Here is a 15,559-nt window from a genome sequence, read left to right on the forward strand (position 1 = left end):
TAAATACTCTGTGCTTCCAAAGACACCATCAAGAAAATTTGAGACAATCTATAGAACTGAAGAAATTTTCTGCAAATTATATCTGATAAGGGTCTAGCAACCAGAGAATATAGAGAATTCTTCCAACTCAGCCATTTCTAGCCAATGTATCTACAGAAAAAAATAAAAACCCAACTGCTGGGCGCAGCGGCTCACACCTGTCATTCCCAGCACTTTGAGGTTAGGAGTTCGAGACCAACCTGGCCAAAATTACAAAAACTAGCCAGGTGTCGTGCACACCTGTAGTCCCAGCTACTCAGGAGGCTGAGGTGGGAGATTGGCTTGAACCTGGGAGGCGGAGGCTGCAGTGAGCCAAGATCATGCCACTTCACTTCAGCCTGGGCAACAGAGCGAGATCCTATCTCGAAAGCCCTGGAGAAAGGATTTGAATAGACATTTCCCCAGAGAAGATACACGAATGGCCCAGCACATGAAAAGAAGCTCAACATAGGTCAACAGGGAAGTGAAAAAAGCCCACAGCAAGCCACCTGTTCAGCAGGAATGGCCAGAACAAAAAAGACATAGTAACAGGTTGTTGAGGATGTGGAGAAACTGGAACCTCGTGTTGCTGGTGGGCACCTAAGATGGTGGAGCTGCTGTGGAAAACCAGCAGCTCCTCACGATGGAAGCCACCACCAGCCCTTCTAGCCCTGGCGTGCAGCCACAGAACCGGGGGCACAGGCACACAGATGTGTACCCTGGTGTGCCTGGCAGCATCATGGGCAACAGTCCATCAGTCCATCAACAGGTGAACATGTTGTGGTCCATCCATGCCATGGAATATCATTTGCCCATAAAAAGGAAGGCTGTACTGCCACGTGGGTGGACCTCGAAGATACCATGCTGAGTGAGGAAAGCTGGTCACAAAAGGACAAATTCTGTCTGAGCCTGTTTTCATGAACTATCCACTGTAGGCAAATCCATAGAACCAGGACCTAGACAAGGGGTTACTGGGGCCAGGGGAGGGGGAAATGGAGTGACAGCCAATGGGCACTGGGTTTTTTCTTGTTACTTTTTTAGAGATGGTCTCACTCTGTTGCCCAAGCTGGAGTGCAGTGGTGTGATCAGGCTTAATGCAGCCTTGACCTCCTGGCCTCAAGCCATCCTCCCACCTCAGCCTCCAGAGTAGCTGGGAGCACAAGTGTGCACCATCACGCCCAGCTAATGTTTATTGTAGAAGAGATCTTGCTATGTTGCCCAGGCTGGTCTTAAACTCCTAGCCTCAACTGATCCTATCCCTCCTTTGGCTTCCCAAAGCGCTGGGACCCTAGGCGTAAGCTGCCATTGCCGGCTAATTTTTTTTATTTTTACATTTGCTGAGGTGGGGTCCCACTGTGTGGCCCAGGCGGATCTTGAACTCCTGGCCTCCTTGGTCTCTTAGTGTTGGGATGACAGGTGTGAGCCACCGGGTCCGGCCCAGGATTTGTTTCTCAAGTGGTGAAAATGCTCCAGATGCTCAACTGTGAATCTTCTAAAACCCCTGCACTCTACTGTTTAAATGGGTGAGTGGTCTGATGCATGAATTCCCTCTCAACAAAGCCGTTCAACAAGAACGCAGGGAACAGTGTCCATCCGGTCCTCCTCCATCAGGCCCTTCCAGGACCAAGTCTGCTACCCACTTCTGCCTCTGGCATTCGCAGCTGCCAAGATCACTGGCCTCCTGATCAGCCAGTGGGTGGGCTCACCTCATGTCCCCATGGGCTGCAAGCCCCGGGAGGGCCACCAGCACCACAGGTTCTCGTGGCAGCAGTGCCTGTGTCTTAGGGAGAGGGCACATCCCTTGTCCAGGCCCCCGCCCTGGGCCCAGGCACCTTTTCTGTCTCTCGGCTGCATTTGATGATGAAGATGTTGGCATAGATGTCCTCCACGCACATCCAGCTGGACAGGGACAGCGTGGTGTCCGTCCACACCCAGTCCATCACTGCCCGCAGCTCCACCAGGAACGGCACCAGCCGGAACCTGCCCACAGCCAGGGTTCCCATCAGGTGGGCTCCCTCCTGCCCGGGCTGTGGCCCCCCCGGCGGACCTGCCCACAGCCAGGGTTCCCATCAGGTGGGCTCCCTCCTGCCCGGGCTGTGGCCCCCCCGGCGGACCTGCGCTCACGCTCACCCCTGGAAGAGGAAGAGGTTGAGGTGGTTGTACTTCTTGGTGAGGAAGTTGCCAAGGATGCGGGTAGGGTAGCCGCAGCGGATCTGGTAGGCAGACAGGGCGAAGTAGATGCATTTCACAAAGTACCACAGCTGGGCCACCGCGTTCTGGCTGAACATCCTGGGGTGGGATGGCCAGGTCAAGGACCCCATCAGAAACGGAGCCCTGCAGGGCCCCGCCCCAGACACCAAGCACCCCTGCGTGCCGGCCCACCTCTCGGTGACTGCAGGCAGGATGAAGAACATCCATAGGTGGATGGCCAGCACCAGCGCCACCTGGAAGGCCAGCTTGCCCAGCACGGTCTTGCGCAGGTAGAGGGCGCGGTCGACCACCATGGTACTGAACTGGATCAGCAGCATGACCAGGAAGGCCTCGGGTACCTGGTCGTCTGATAGGGAGGACGTGATGTCCGTGGCTGCTGAGTGTTTCTGTGGCCGGGAGAGCACGGGTCAGGGGGAGCCAGGCCCTGGGGATGGGGGTGGCTGCTGAGCTCTGCGTACACTGGGGTGTCTGGCTTACCCCAAAGGCCCAGAAGCCAAAAATGATGATGATGAAGTCGACGACGTCGGCCAGGAACATGAGGGCATAGACATCGGTGGCTGCGCGGTACTTGGTGTGCAGGATGTCATGGAAGAAGCGCTGTAGTGGCCGGTATGTGCCCTGGGCCCTGTGGAAGGGGACGTTCAGCCTGGTGCCAGTACCCGTCTCCCCACCCCCACTGCCCAGCTGCCCCCGGCCACCACCACTCACAGGGACAGGCAGAAGCCCTGCAGCTGCCGCCCAGCCGCCCTCACTCTTCTTCCAGTGCGGCTTGGCCTCTTCTCTCTCCCCGCGGGGGCCTCTTTCTCTTCCTTCCCCTCTTCCTCCCTGTCCTCAGCTTCTGTAGGGGAAAAGCTGACTTCTGCCTGGGGCCCCTGGGGACTGGGTCTGGCTCCTGACCACCCTAAGAGGCTGGCATTCACCCCATCTGACAGACAAGCAGACTGAACACAGGAAGCACCTAGTGTCACTGGCAAGGAGACAGCTGGGGCTGTGTCCTCTGGGGCAACCGTGAGGGACCAGCCCAGGCCAACAGTCACCCTGCATGTGGCGGGCAGAGCCAGGAGCTGTGGCTCCGAAGCGCCTTCCTGGAATCCAGGTGGGCCCTGCACTGGGCTTGGCCGTCTCATCTGAAAAGGACCCTCACTGCAGTAGCCCCACTCAGAGAACTGGGTAGGCAGGAGGTTGTGGGACGGGGCGCTTATACCGATGGCTGCCGGTCCTCTCCGTGCTGGGCCCTCCTTCCTCCTCCTCCTAAAACGTAGACTGATGCGCCTCGTGTCACGGGGCCTGAGCTCCGCTTGGGGGTCTGGGGTCCCATCCGTCGGTACGACCCTCGCTTCCACCTGAACATGGTCCTCGGTGGTGGCCTCGGGCACTCCTGGCTCCTCCTGGAGCCCTGTGCCTGCCTTGGCCTGGGGTTCCAGCAGGGCCCCTGGCCCCTCCTCAGCCCCCTGCTCCTTCCTGCCGCTCTGGTCATGCTCCTTGGATGGCGAGTCCTCCTCGTGGTCCCAGAGGCCGTAGGACTGTGGGGCGGGAGGCTGTGGTGAGGGGGCCTTGCCTCCCGGCAGAGGGCGCACGTGCCCAGAAGGCCTGCCCAGCCCCGCACTGGCAGGGCTCGCACTCACCAGCAGCTGGGAGCGGTGGAAGAAGAGGGCCATGAGCTGCACCAGGTCGTACTTGATGTAACCGTCAGTCTTCTCCAGGCCCAGGATGCGGGGCGGGAAGTAGGGCTTGTTCTCGTAGCGCCGCAGCACCACGTGGCTGTTCCAGGGGAAGAATCCAAACTGGAACAGGTACTTGACGACCACTGAGACCTGCGGGGGAGGGGGCTCAGCACGGGAGGGGCTCAGTGCAGCGGGCCAGGCGCCCCCTCCCCCGCGGCCTCGGCCCACCTCGGTGAAGACGATGGCCGTCATCCAGAAGCGCTTGCTGGGCCGCGGGATGGACAGCATGGCCCACAGGAAGACGAGCACGGGCAGCACCAGCGAGCCAGCAGAGGCCGTGACCATGTGGTTGAGGATGATGATGAAGTAGCAGAGCAGCTCTGAGTGGGCGGCCACACACTGGTACACGGCCTGCAGCAGCCGCAGCGCCCGGCCCTGCCCCTCCGCAAACAGCTCTGCCTCCTCCAGCTCTGGGATGCGCAAGCGCCTGCAGGGAGACCCGCGAGTTGGGGGGAGCCCCGGACTGCCCGGAGGCACAACGGCCCGACCTGCTGCCGGTCACAGACGGGCTCCTGTCCCCGTTCGGCGGCTCCCCGAGGGCTATGGTTAGGCTGGAGTTGTGCGCGTCCTGCCCCCACCTGTCCAGCAGCAGCTCGCTGGCCGTCCGCATCCGTCCCTGGTGCAGAGAGGCGCCAGCCTCACGCTCCCCAGTGTCGGTGACTGCCTCCTCACTGCCACTGCGCGTGTGGTAGCCGGTGCTCAGGGGGCTGCCCGTGTCGTCCGTCATGCTGCTGAGTGGCTCCTCCGCACCCAGCCCACTGGGGAGGGAAGCCGGGTCACAGAGAATCCTGCTCTATGGCCTGACCCCAGGCTGCAGGGGGAGGGTCAGCGTGGAAAGTGCCCACGGTCCTTTGGTGGTCAAGGGAATGGCGAGGGTCGGGGATGGCTGGACACTGCCCACCCTCCAGGGGCAGCAGCTGCGGTTCAGGGATCACCCCAGCACCTACCTGGACACTGTGCTTGGTGCGTCGGGGGCCTCGGTGGGGCCTGGCAGCGTGGCCTCGGCCTCGCTTGTGTACAGCTGATCCAATATGCCCCGGTGCACTTCGCCACCCTGCAGGGCACAGGAGGGAGCTCAGGGCTGCCTGGGATGTGTCCCAGCTCTGGTCCCCACACAGGGTTTCGTGTAGAGTGGGCATGGGACTAGGCTGCTAAGCAGGCAGGGGCGTGGTCAGGCAGAGCAGGGAAGAGCGTGGTGCGTGGGCGGGCTCACCTGCAGGAGCTCCTGCGTGAGGACGTAGCGCTCTGCCCGCAGCACGTCACTCATGGTGCTGTGGTGCCGGGTGAACTCCTGCAGCCAGCGCGTCAGCCCGTCCACCAGCGCCTGCCCCAGCACCCACAGGAACTGCGCCATGCTCAGCACCCTCTGCACCATGTGGCTCCGGCCTGCGGGAGGGCGGGAGGGGGCGCTGGACGGACAGCCTGGGGGGCCAAGAGAGACCTCCCACTCCCCAGCCCCAGGGCCCACGCACCTGCCACTGCCTCCTCGGGGCCCTCTGCCGGCTCCACCTCCTGGCTGGGGCCACCTAGGCACAGGATGCTGGTCAGTGACTGGGAGTCCTGCAGCTTCCCCTCAGAGTCGCCACGACCCCCAGCTCACCTGTGGGTAGCTGTCCTGCCTGCTCCTGCCTTGCCTGCTCCTGCTGCTGCCGCCTCAGCACCGTCTGGGCGTTGGTCACCCACGCCTGGTACGCCATCTGTGGGCCAGCCCCCTGGGTTAGGACCCGGCCTTCCAAGCCATCGGACCCAGGAGGGAAGAGGAGGAATAGCCAGGGGTGGGCAAGCCTGGCCCCAGATCCAGATTCCTGCTCTGTGTCTACCAGGGACCTCCGTGTCCCTGAGCCCCTCCCAGATGCGGACCTTGAGGGGCTGTGGGTGAGGACCCCCATGCATGCAGCCCACCCAACTCCTGGTCTAGCACCGAGAGCCAGGGGCCCAAGGACAGACCCAGGACAGCCAGGCGGCCAGCACAAAGGTGTCAGGCCCATCTCACAGGTCAGGCCATAGGCAGCCACCAGACCCTGGGTGTTCAGAGCCAAGACCGTGGGGCAGCAGGCTACACATGTCCCATGTCCCTGTAGCCTGGTTTCCCATGGGACTTGGGAGGCCTGGATGGGGCTGGGTGAGCGCACTGGAGGTGGAGGAGCTGGGCTTCCAGGCCTTGGGGGCATCTGGCACCCCCTATGCTGCCCTGGCCGAGGGCCACAAGCTCTGTGGTTGCAGTGGGGCAGTCAGGGCTCTCCCACCTCACCTGGAAGGCACTCTGGGCTGATGGCCTAGGGTCTTCAGGGGCAGCCTCCTCCTCTTCCTCGCTGTCAGACTCAAACAGGAAGTAGTCCCCAGAGTGGATGACTGTGGGCAGGCAGTGCTGAGAGCCAGCCTTCCATGCAGGGAGACCCACAGCCAGACCCTCTCCGCCTGCATGGGCCAAGGCCCAAGAGCCACCCTTCCCATGTGGAGCAGCTGGGAGCGGTGCAGGCACAGGACATAGGCCAGCGTGGTGGGACAAGACAGAGGCGGGCAGGGCAGCTGAGGAACAGAGCCAGTGCAGGCTGGGGTGCTCAGTGGGCTGACTGCAGAGGACGTGGGAAAACCCAGGAGAGTTAGAAAAACAGACCAGGCACGGTGGCTGACACCTGTCATCCCAGCACTGTGGGAGACTGAGGCGGGCGGATCACCTGAGGTCAGAGATTCGAGACCAGCCTGGCCAATGTGGTGAAACCCCATCTCTACTAAAAATACAAAAATTAGCCGGGCATGGTGGAGGGCACCTGTAAACCCAGCTACTTGGGAGGCTGAGGCAGGAGGATCCTTTAAACCTGGGAGGCGGGGGTTGCAGTGAGCTGAGGTCACGCCACTGCATTGCAGCCTGGGCAACAGGGCAAGACTCCATTTCAAAAAAAAAAAAAACACTGGTTTGGAGTGGGGCGCATGCTTGTAGTCTCAGCTACTTGGGAGCCTGAGGCAGGAGAATCACTTGAACCCAGGAGGTGGAGGTTGCAGTGAGCCGAGATCACACCATTGCACTCCAGCCTAGGTGACAGAGCGAGACTCCGTCTCAAAAAGAAACAGAAAATGTAGAACGATGCAGTGCTGCTGGGACCGACCAGGTGAAACTGCCGCTCAGCTCCTGTGGCATCGGAGCGAGCTCTGAGACGCCCCCGTTGGAAGGGCTGGGGCATCACCCAGGGGTCTGCAGCCAGTGAGGCACCCCCCAACCCAGGAGGCCTGAGGGGGTCCTGATGCTCAGGGCCTGGGGGTCGGGGGAAGGAGGGGAAGACAGCAACCCAGGCAGAGGACAGGTAAGGGCACAGAGGGCCTGAGAGGGTGGCCACAGGTGGGCTAATTGGGGGTACCTGTGGCGTGGTCCAGCCAGGGCCGCCACCACTGCCTCCGTGGCGGGGAGGAGCCCCCTGGACTGTCGGGCCCTGTGGAGGGGTGGGGTGAGCGTGAGGGAGCAGTCAAGGCACCAGGAGGGGTCGGGGCTGTGAATGTCTTGGGGACAAGATGGTTGGAGACAGACACGGAGACCCACAGTGATGGGGGCCATGTGAGGCCACGGGACTCAGAGCCCATGTGCGTGGACGGACGGTCACGGGGCGGCCATGGGGCCTGCCGGACAGGGTGATCACGCGGATAGGACAGGTGGGCTGGGAGCCTTGTGGGACATCACACAGGCACAGACAAGGCACACACCAGCAGGCACAGACATGCTGGACAGGGGGCCTTGGATGCTAGACTCCAGCTGCACTCACCTGGCTCCGGGCCTGGGTCCTTGGGGCCCAGGGTGTCCTGGGGGTGACCACGGTCTGCCCGGCCCTGCCTGTGCTTCTCCTGCTTGGCACGGATACGCTCCATCCTGTGGGGGGAAAGGCCGGGTACGCTGAGCACCAGGTGGAGGAGCCAGGGAGTCCCCGCCCTAGAGGTACCTACTGTCTTTTCAGCTGGGCCAGGGACTTCTCCTCTGTCCTGCGGTGGAAGTCGATGCTCTTGAGGTTGGCAGCACTGTAGAGGGCAAAGCCCCTGTCGGGAGGCAGGGATGGGGTGTGAGCACCAGGCACTCAGCCCCAGCAGCATGGGCAGCCGCCGCTCCCCGCTCAGCCTGGGATGGCTCAGCCGGCTCCTCTCTGCCCATGCTGGGCGAGAGGCACCCAGAGGGGAGGCATCTACTGCCCCCACCCTCTGTGCTGTCTGCAGTGAGGACAAGCCCTTCTGCCGTACAGATGCAGGGGTGTCTGGTGGCACCCGCCCAGCTGGAGCTGCAGGGAAGCAGGCAAAGCTGGCCCCAAGCCCAAGCCCCTCCCTGGGGCATTCGTGATACCACCCAGGGGCCCTCCTGCCACTGGGACACGTAGCCCTTAGCAGGCAAGTCGGCCGGGGGTGAGACACCAGCTACCATCAGAACTGCAGCCTGTGGTCTCTGACAGACCCAGCACTGGGGCAGGGTGTGATGGTGCCGGGGTCTGCTGTCCTTCATGCTCTAGATGACATGCCCATGTCACAGAAGGGTGGAGCCTGTTCTCCACCGGTGGGGGCCTGAGATGGTGAGGTCCCTCCCATTGCCTCCTCCCAGCCCCAAGACGGGAGCTCTGGGCTGTGTCTGGGCCAGAGCTTGCCTGGAGGCCAGCAGGGCGGTGGCCTGGAGGTCGGCCCTGACGTGCAGGTAGTAATAGCTGAGGAAGACACGGCGCTGCAGCAGCAGGAAGAAGAAGCAGATGCTGTCCCAGATGATGCCAGCCTCCTCCACGGGCAGCAGGCAGTCCTGGTCTCTGCCCATCATCTCCTTGGCTGCAAGGCAGGTGCCAGCAAGGGTCAGGCTCAGGCCCAGGGGCAGGGGGCTTCCCCACACCCTCCCCAGCCGCCATCCTCGCCACTCACGGTCATAGTAGCCCTTGACGGTACACACAAGGCTGAAGAGCTGGATGACCCAGCAGAAGCCGGTCTGCATCTGCTCCACGAAGACGCAGGCCAGGAGCTGGGAGAAAGCAGGGTCAGCAGCCTCAGCAGGGCCCCAGGGCAGGGCAGGCAGGTGGGGCCGGGGGCTGGGCTCACCGACAGCATGTTCTTGGAGATGATGACAGTGACGTTGTACAGAATGAGGCAGTCCCACAGCACGAGGCGGGCCCGCGTGTCCCTCTGCAGCAGGGCGGTGCCGAAGAGCAGCAGGTAGAAGCAGGCCAGCAGGTAGCCCAGCCCGAAGATGCTGATTCGGGTGGCTCCCGTGACAAACACCACCACCAGTACCAGCCAGAACAGGTACCGGAAGACGGCCACCTTCAGCATGTCAAGGTAGGACCTGCCAGGCCGGAGTGTCACGGCGGGCACCCCGGCCACCCCTCCCAGAGGACTCCCCATGGAGGGTGGTGTGGGACTCACCTGCAGTGGATAAAGTTGGGCACAGGGTTGGGCTCCCCCCGCAGCGGCTCCAGGCGGTCGGTGTTGATGCCAGCCATGCACTGCCACTCCTCCGTGCGCTCAGCTGAGAACACTTGCCACTGCTGGGAGGCGCACAGCAGCAGGAGGAAGTCGCCTGCAGGACGCAGGAGCCGCTGCTGTGCTGCTCGGGGACCCACACGAGGTGGGCATGGTGCATACAGCCCGCCTCCCACCCCAGGCCTGTCGGCGTGCAGCCACTGGGAGCAGGGACACATCTGCCTGCGGGAGGGGCCGGGTGCTACTGAGGGAGCCCTGGCGTGGGGGCGTCCGCACAAGGGCTGCCGTACACACATGCTGAGGTCTATGTGTGTGCGTGTGAGGTCAAGGCCTGCAGACTGCCATATGCCTGACTACATGTCTGCCCTTGCAAGCCTGTGTGCACACTTGTGAGCAGATTGTGGGGTGTGAACATGCTCTGAGGGTCCTCTGGAGGCAGGGGTGGTGGGGGGCACTCACTGATGAGGTTGGTGGAGTTGGGGGACCGGAAGAAATCAGGCAGGTACAGCCACTTGATGAGTGCGGAGTTCATGGGGACAGCCCGGCTCCAGCGCCATGGGTAATCTGGTGGTGGGAGCGTCATGTTAGGAAGGGCCTGGCCTGCCTGGGGCCTGAGATATCCTATCCCCACCTGCTGACCAGTGGCTTCAGAGCCCGAGACTTGATCACCAACCCTCAGGATCCATGGGAATCACCTCACACACACCTGGTTGACAGCTCTAGTGTCCTGTGTGTTCACACACACACATTCCTTTTTTTTTTTTTTTTTGAGATGGAGTCTTGCGCTGCAAGCTCCACCTCCCAGGTTTACGCCATTCTCCTGCCTCAGCCTCCCGTGTAGCTGGGACTACAGGCGCCCGCCACCTCGCCCGGCTAGTTTTTTGTATTTTTTAGTAGAGACGGGGTTTCACCGTGTTAGCCAGGATGGTCTCGATCTCCTGATCCGCCCGTCTCGGCCTCCCAAAGTGCTGGGATTACAGGCTTGAGCCACCGTGCCCGGCCACACACACACATTCCTTCAACTATGCACCAAGCCCCCGGGGGCAAAGCAACCAAGCGGGAGGCCGGAGAGCACGGGGATGGGGGATGGGGGCTGCTGGGCCTCCCTGGGTTGTGGCTCACACGGCTTCATAGTCCATGATACGACAGTGCGTGTGATATGACAGCTCTGAAAACAGCCAGAAGCCGCATGCAGTGCAGACACCTGCAGCAGCCACAACAGGGAACGCTGCTCAGCATGTGGGACCGGGATCCACGGGACAGCCTAGACAGACCTCAGTGTGCTCTGCCAAGTGAAAGTCAGACCCAGCAGCACCCGCTGTGAGTCCTGCTGACGTGGCGTCCTGACAGGACCACGTGCCAAGGATGGGAGGCGCCTGAGGGGGGAGGGAGCCATGGCTTTGCCGGCCCCTGGCCACACTTCCTGGGAGGCGGGGAGGGTTGGTCCCTAAGGACCGAGGGGGTGGATGTGACTCCACACATATGCAAAACCCACAAAAACCATATCTGCCGCAGAGGGAACCTCACGATACGAAAACAAAGTTGCCTCGATGTCAGAGAACCCGGGTTCTCTAACGCAGGTGTTTTACAGGAAAGATGTGGAGCTCAGAGCTGAACCTGGGAAGCAGATGAGGCAGCGATGCCTGGGAGCAGAAAACAGGACAGGGCCGTGTGGGGCGGCTCACGCCTGTAATCCCAGCACTTTGGGAGGCAGAGGTGGGCAGATCACCTGAGGTCAGGAGTTTGAGACCAGCCTGGCCAACATGGTGAAACCCCGTCTCTACTAAAAATACAAAAATTAGGCGGGCGTGGTGGCGGGCGCCTGTAATCCCAGCTACTCAGGAGGGAGGCTGAGGCAGGAGAATCGCTTGAACCCGGGAGGTGGAGGTTGCAGTGAGCAGAGATGGCAGCACTGCAGTCCAGCCTGGGCGACAGAGTAGGACTCCGTCTTGAAAAAAAAAAAAAAAAGAAAAAGGAAAAAGATAACAAGAGGGGCTTGCAAAGGGCGGGGCAGGTGGAGAAGGCCCGGAGCTCCCAGGGCCTGAAGCTGGGACCACACAAGACTAAACAGTGCTGGTCCCACAGCCAGTCCCAGAGATGACGACCAACATCGGTGTCCACACAGACACAAATACCTGAGTAAAGAAATCAGCAGAGGACAAAGGACAGCTTTTCCCTACGGAAGATGCCAATTAACATACGTAGAAGAGTTGAGGAAACAGGAAACCGCCATTAGGAAACAGGACCGAGCGCGGTGGCTCACACCTGTAACCCCAGCACTTTGGGAGGTCGAGGGGAGTGGATCACCTGAGATCAGGAGTTCAAGACCAGCCTGGCCAACATGATGAAACCCTGTCTCTACTAAAAAAATACAAAAATTAGCTGGGTATAGTGGTGCCTGCCTGTAATCCCAGCTACTTGGGAGGCTGAGGCAGAGAATCGCTTGAACCAGGGAGGCAGAGGCTGCCGCTGCACTCCAGCCTGGGTGATGAAGCAAGATTCCATCTTTTAAAAAAAAAAAAAAAAAGTTCTTGCTATGTTGACCAGAGTGGTTTCAAACTCCTGGCCTCAAGGGATCCTCCTGCCTCGGCCTCCCAAAGTGCTGGGATCACAGGTGTGAACCACCACGCCCAGCCAAATAAGGGGAGACCATGTAACAGTGTGTGGCCAGAGGGGCCAGGGCCTCCACTCAGCAGAGGGGAAGCCCAGTGTCTGTGGATGACAGAATTCTCAGAAAGTGGCCAGTGAGAAATGGCAGCTCTCCTGGATGGGAAACCCAGCTGATGGACGCACAGAGACAACAGAAAGGGTCTGTTTTATGAAGCCACAAGGCTGACCCCAGACAGCCCACCAGTGCCACTGACAGGCTGGGTGCCACTGTGGGGCAGGTGGGACACCCCTGAGCCGGCCGCATGCACAAATGTGACTCCCCATCTCAGACTGCAGGGTGCTGTGTGCCTTGAGCAGACCCTCATCACCAGGACAGCTACGCAAATCCAGTCTCAGGGCGTCAGCAACACTGCCAGCCTCCCTCCGGAACTTCCCAAGAGACAGGAGAGGCGGGGGTGGCCTAGACCCAAGACAAGAGACTAGAGCAAACATCAGACCAGATCCCATCTGAAAACCAAACAGCCACAAAGCAGGGTGCTGAGGCCGGGGCTGTTTGAATGCAGAGGACACGTTTGACAGTGGCACTGCCAGGAAACAGGTCCGTGCGTGCGGGGCTGTGGGCTCAGGGACACCCGCCCCCGGGAGATGCTCGAGGCAGCTCTTGGGTGTGAGGTATCACGGCCGACCCACGCGGGGACCAGAGAGGATGCAGCGCTCTTTGTGTGACTCACAACTTTCCTGAAGGTTTGAAATATTTCAAGATAGAATATTGGGCAAAAAAGAGGCCGGGCGCGGTGGCTCAAGCCTGTAATCCCAGCACTTTGGAAGGCTGAGACGGGCAGATCACGAGGTCAGGAGATCGAGACCATCCTGGCTAACAAGGTGAAACCCCGTCTCTACTAAATATACAAAAAACTAGCCGGGCGAGGTGGCGGTTGCCTGTAGTCCCAGCTACTCGGGAGGCTGAGGCAGGAGAATGGCGTGAGCCCGGGAGGCGGAGTTTGCAGTGAGCTGAGATCCAGCCACAGCACTCCAGCCTGGGCGGCAGAGCGAGACTCCGTCTCAAAAAAAAAAAAAGAATATTGGGCAAAAAAGAAAGAATAACAGAGCCTGGAGGGGGCCAGGCCGACCCCAAGAGAGGATGTAGATGAGGGCGTCTGGGTAGGATGTGGGGTGGGTAGGATGTGGGGTGGGCAGGAGGGACTGGGGGAGGCCAAGGCTAAGTCCAGGAGGGTGGACAGGAGCCCGGGGCAGGCGGGAAACATCCCACAGGGGTCCACAAAGCCACAAAGCCCACACCCACCCAAGCCACGTGATCCTCACCAATGCACAGGGCCGGGGGCATCCCCAGGCACAGCAGGTACTGGTACAGCAGGAACAGAGCCAGAAAGAGGCAGTAGTTGGGCCAGAGGCGGGCGATGGCCTGGCGGTGCCTGCGGGTGAGGATGGCCACCAGCCAGCAGCCGTGCAGGGTCACCATAAAGTTCATGCGCTGCCCAATCACGTTCACGGCCATCAGGAAGCAGATCTGGGGAGGGGAGAGGGCGGGGTGTGGGGGTGCAGTGAGTCGGGGAGGGTGGGGTGGGGTGCAGTGAGTCGGGGAGGGTGGGGTGGGGTGCAGTGAGTCGGGGAGGGCGGGGTGTGGGGGTGCAGTGAGTCAGGAGAGAGGGGCTTTCTGGTCCCACCCGGCAGGCCTCAGGCTTGCAGCAGCCCCGCCTGGAGCCTGTGGGCATCAAGCAAGGACAGGGCCAGTGGTGTTCTCAAGAGGGCTGGAGTGGCTGGCAGTTACCATCATGCAGGGGAAAATGAGGCTCCAGGTGGGCTGTACAGTACAGCGAATCTGCCTTGGCCTCTTGCCTCTTGTCAACACCAACACCACAGGAGTCCGGGGGAAGCCTTGCCGGGCCCCGTCCCCTGCTCCCTGTGGCCCAGGCAGACCCAGGTGGGGCCAGGCTTCTGGTGCCTGCACGGTGCAGCCCTCCCTTCCGACGGGCAAGCCCTGCCCCAGGAGGAGGCAACGTCCCTGCCTCACCTCCAGCCCGAATTTGTAGAAGAAGAAGTTGATGAAGTACTTGAGGCAGCCGAGCAGATCCTGGTCCAGCTGCTGGCGGGTGCCGCTGGCGAACACGGCCTGGGCGGGCAGCGGGGCCAGCTGGTGCTGCCGGCGGTGGTGCTCCTGGCGCCGGTACACGATGGCCTCGAATACCAGCAGCAGCAGCACCTGCAGGTGGTTCTGCGGGGGGCAAGGGTCAGGGGGCAGCTGGGTACTCGCCCGCCCAGCCGCCCACCAGCCCTTCACTCACCTGGATGTAGCCCAGGTTGGGGAACCCTTTCCGCACCCCAAACCAGTTGGCAGGATCCACGGGCCCCCGGTACAGCAGGGACTGGCTGATCTCCGTGGTCAGCAGGTTGGTGCTGTTGGGGGAGGGCTGGCAAGAGACCGGGCATCAGTGCCCCCTCCCAGGCCACAGTGCCCCCCTGGCCCTGCCTGGAGCCCACCACAGCCACAGCTCCGGGGCAGGCCCACTGCTGCCCCAGCCAAGGACACAGGGGCTGCTGGCCTTGGAGCCACCTTCACAGGGAAGGCGACCAGGCGTTTGATAAACAGGGAGACCACAGGCAGGGGCTAGGGGAGTGAAGAGAGGTCCAGGGAGGAGGGATGTGTGAGAAAGTGCCAGGCAGCAGCTGCCTGACCGTCTCTCCCTGCCCAGGCCTGGGGTGGGGCCCTCCCCTCCTCCCCTCCTCCCCTCCTCCCCTCCTCCCCCCTCCCCTCCTCCCCTCCTCCCCTCCTCACTGCAGCAGACCCTGGGACTCCGCCCCTACCAGACACCCTTGTGTGCGGGGAGTGGACCCCTGGTCCACAGATCAGGTCAAAGGGTGCTGCCTCCAGGAAGCCCCCTTGGCCCCACTGCTCTGAAGCAGCTGCCCTGGGAGGGTGGGGCTGTGAACACAGCTGCCTGGAGCTTCCTCCCGTGTCCGCCCATGGGGGCCGGTACCTCGGTGCAGTTACTGGAATACTCCTGAGGGTGGACAACCTTGAGCTGGTACAGCATCTTACACACGATGATGACGCAGGTCCACACAGTAGACAGGCAGGAGGCCATGGGTCGGAAGCGTGGGTAGGGCAGGGCAAAGGCCCACAGCACCACCAGCAGCAGGTTCATCACCGACACCTGAGGGCAGCGGGCACGTGGGGCTGGGCTTGGGGAGGACAGCCAGGCAGGACAGGGCAACCCCACCCCAGACGGGAAGCTGAGGTGCCTGCCACACTCACCTCCTTCAGGGCCACCCAGACGGTGTACACGGCCACCAGCTTGAAGACGTGCAGCTCCAGCAGCCGCCGCAGGAACACCTGCACCCGTGAGAGGACGTCCGAGAAGCCAGCTGCCAGCTCCAGCAGCCGCTCGGCCACCAGGCCCCACTTGGCTGCGCCTGTGACAGTGTGAGGGTCAGTGTAGGGTGGAAATGGGGAGTCCCAGGTCCCTGTGCAGAAGAGGCTCTGGAGCTCAGAGGGGACTCTGTCAACATCCCCCCAGCTGGGATGTGGCACAGCAGACTGGGTG

General features: G+C 61.6%; 1 protein-coding gene across 4 annotated transcripts in view; it reads right to left on the minus strand.

The window, feature by feature from the left end:
* The window catches only part of PIEZO1 (piezo type mechanosensitive ion channel component 1), a 67,590-nt gene that overhangs the window by 2,296 nt on the left and 49,735 nt on the right, over positions 1-15,559 (minus strand). Inside the window, exons 18-44 of one of the 4 annotated variants that reach the window (XR_004439070.1) lie at positions 15,271-15,428; positions 14,993-15,169; positions 14,300-14,425; positions 14,029-14,229; positions 13,320-13,524; positions 9,846-9,950; positions 9,330-9,483; positions 9,006-9,249; positions 8,832-8,928; positions 8,570-8,741; positions 7,887-7,976; positions 7,709-7,812; positions 7,310-7,381; positions 6,205-6,305; positions 5,553-5,650; positions 5,426-5,481; positions 5,167-5,339; positions 4,901-5,007; positions 4,532-4,711; positions 4,122-4,380; positions 3,855-4,043; positions 3,434-3,752; positions 2,938-3,067; positions 2,707-2,854; positions 2,401-2,615; positions 2,149-2,307; positions 1,725-1,998 (exon numbers count right to left, since the gene is read on the minus strand). Coding sequence is in view for 3 of the 4 variants with exons in the window: in XM_033219332.1 (XP_033075223.1) it covers positions 1,851-1,998; positions 2,149-2,307; positions 2,401-2,615; positions 2,707-2,854; positions 2,938-3,067; positions 3,434-3,752; positions 3,855-4,043; positions 4,122-4,380; positions 4,532-4,711; positions 4,901-5,007; positions 5,167-5,339; positions 5,426-5,481; positions 5,553-5,650; positions 6,205-6,305; positions 7,310-7,381; positions 7,709-7,812; positions 7,887-7,976; positions 8,570-8,741; positions 8,832-8,928; positions 9,006-9,249; positions 9,330-9,483; positions 9,846-9,950; positions 13,320-13,524; positions 14,029-14,229; positions 14,300-14,425; positions 14,993-15,169; positions 15,271-15,428 (4,187 nt within the window). In the remaining variant the exon portion in view is untranslated. The remainder of the gene's footprint in view (positions 1-1,724; positions 1,999-2,148; positions 2,308-2,400; positions 2,616-2,706; positions 2,855-2,937; positions 3,068-3,433; positions 3,753-3,854; positions 4,044-4,121; positions 4,381-4,531; positions 4,712-4,900; positions 5,008-5,166; positions 5,340-5,425; positions 5,482-5,552; positions 5,651-6,204; positions 6,306-7,309; positions 7,382-7,708; positions 7,813-7,886; positions 7,977-8,569; positions 8,742-8,831; positions 8,929-9,005; positions 9,250-9,329; positions 9,484-9,845; positions 9,951-13,319; positions 13,525-14,028; positions 14,230-14,299; positions 14,426-14,992; positions 15,170-15,270; positions 15,429-15,559) is intronic. The other 3 variants (XM_033219330.1, XM_033219332.1, XM_033219331.1) reach the window with 3 other exon arrangements.

The sequence above is a fragment of the Trachypithecus francoisi genome, unplaced genomic scaffold, assembly GCF_009764315.1.
Source record: "Trachypithecus francoisi isolate TF-2019V2 unplaced genomic scaffold, Tfra_2.0 Lachesis_group10, whole genome shotgun sequence".
Classification (NCBI taxonomy): Eukaryota; Metazoa; Chordata; class Mammalia; order Primates; family Cercopithecidae; genus Trachypithecus; species Trachypithecus francoisi.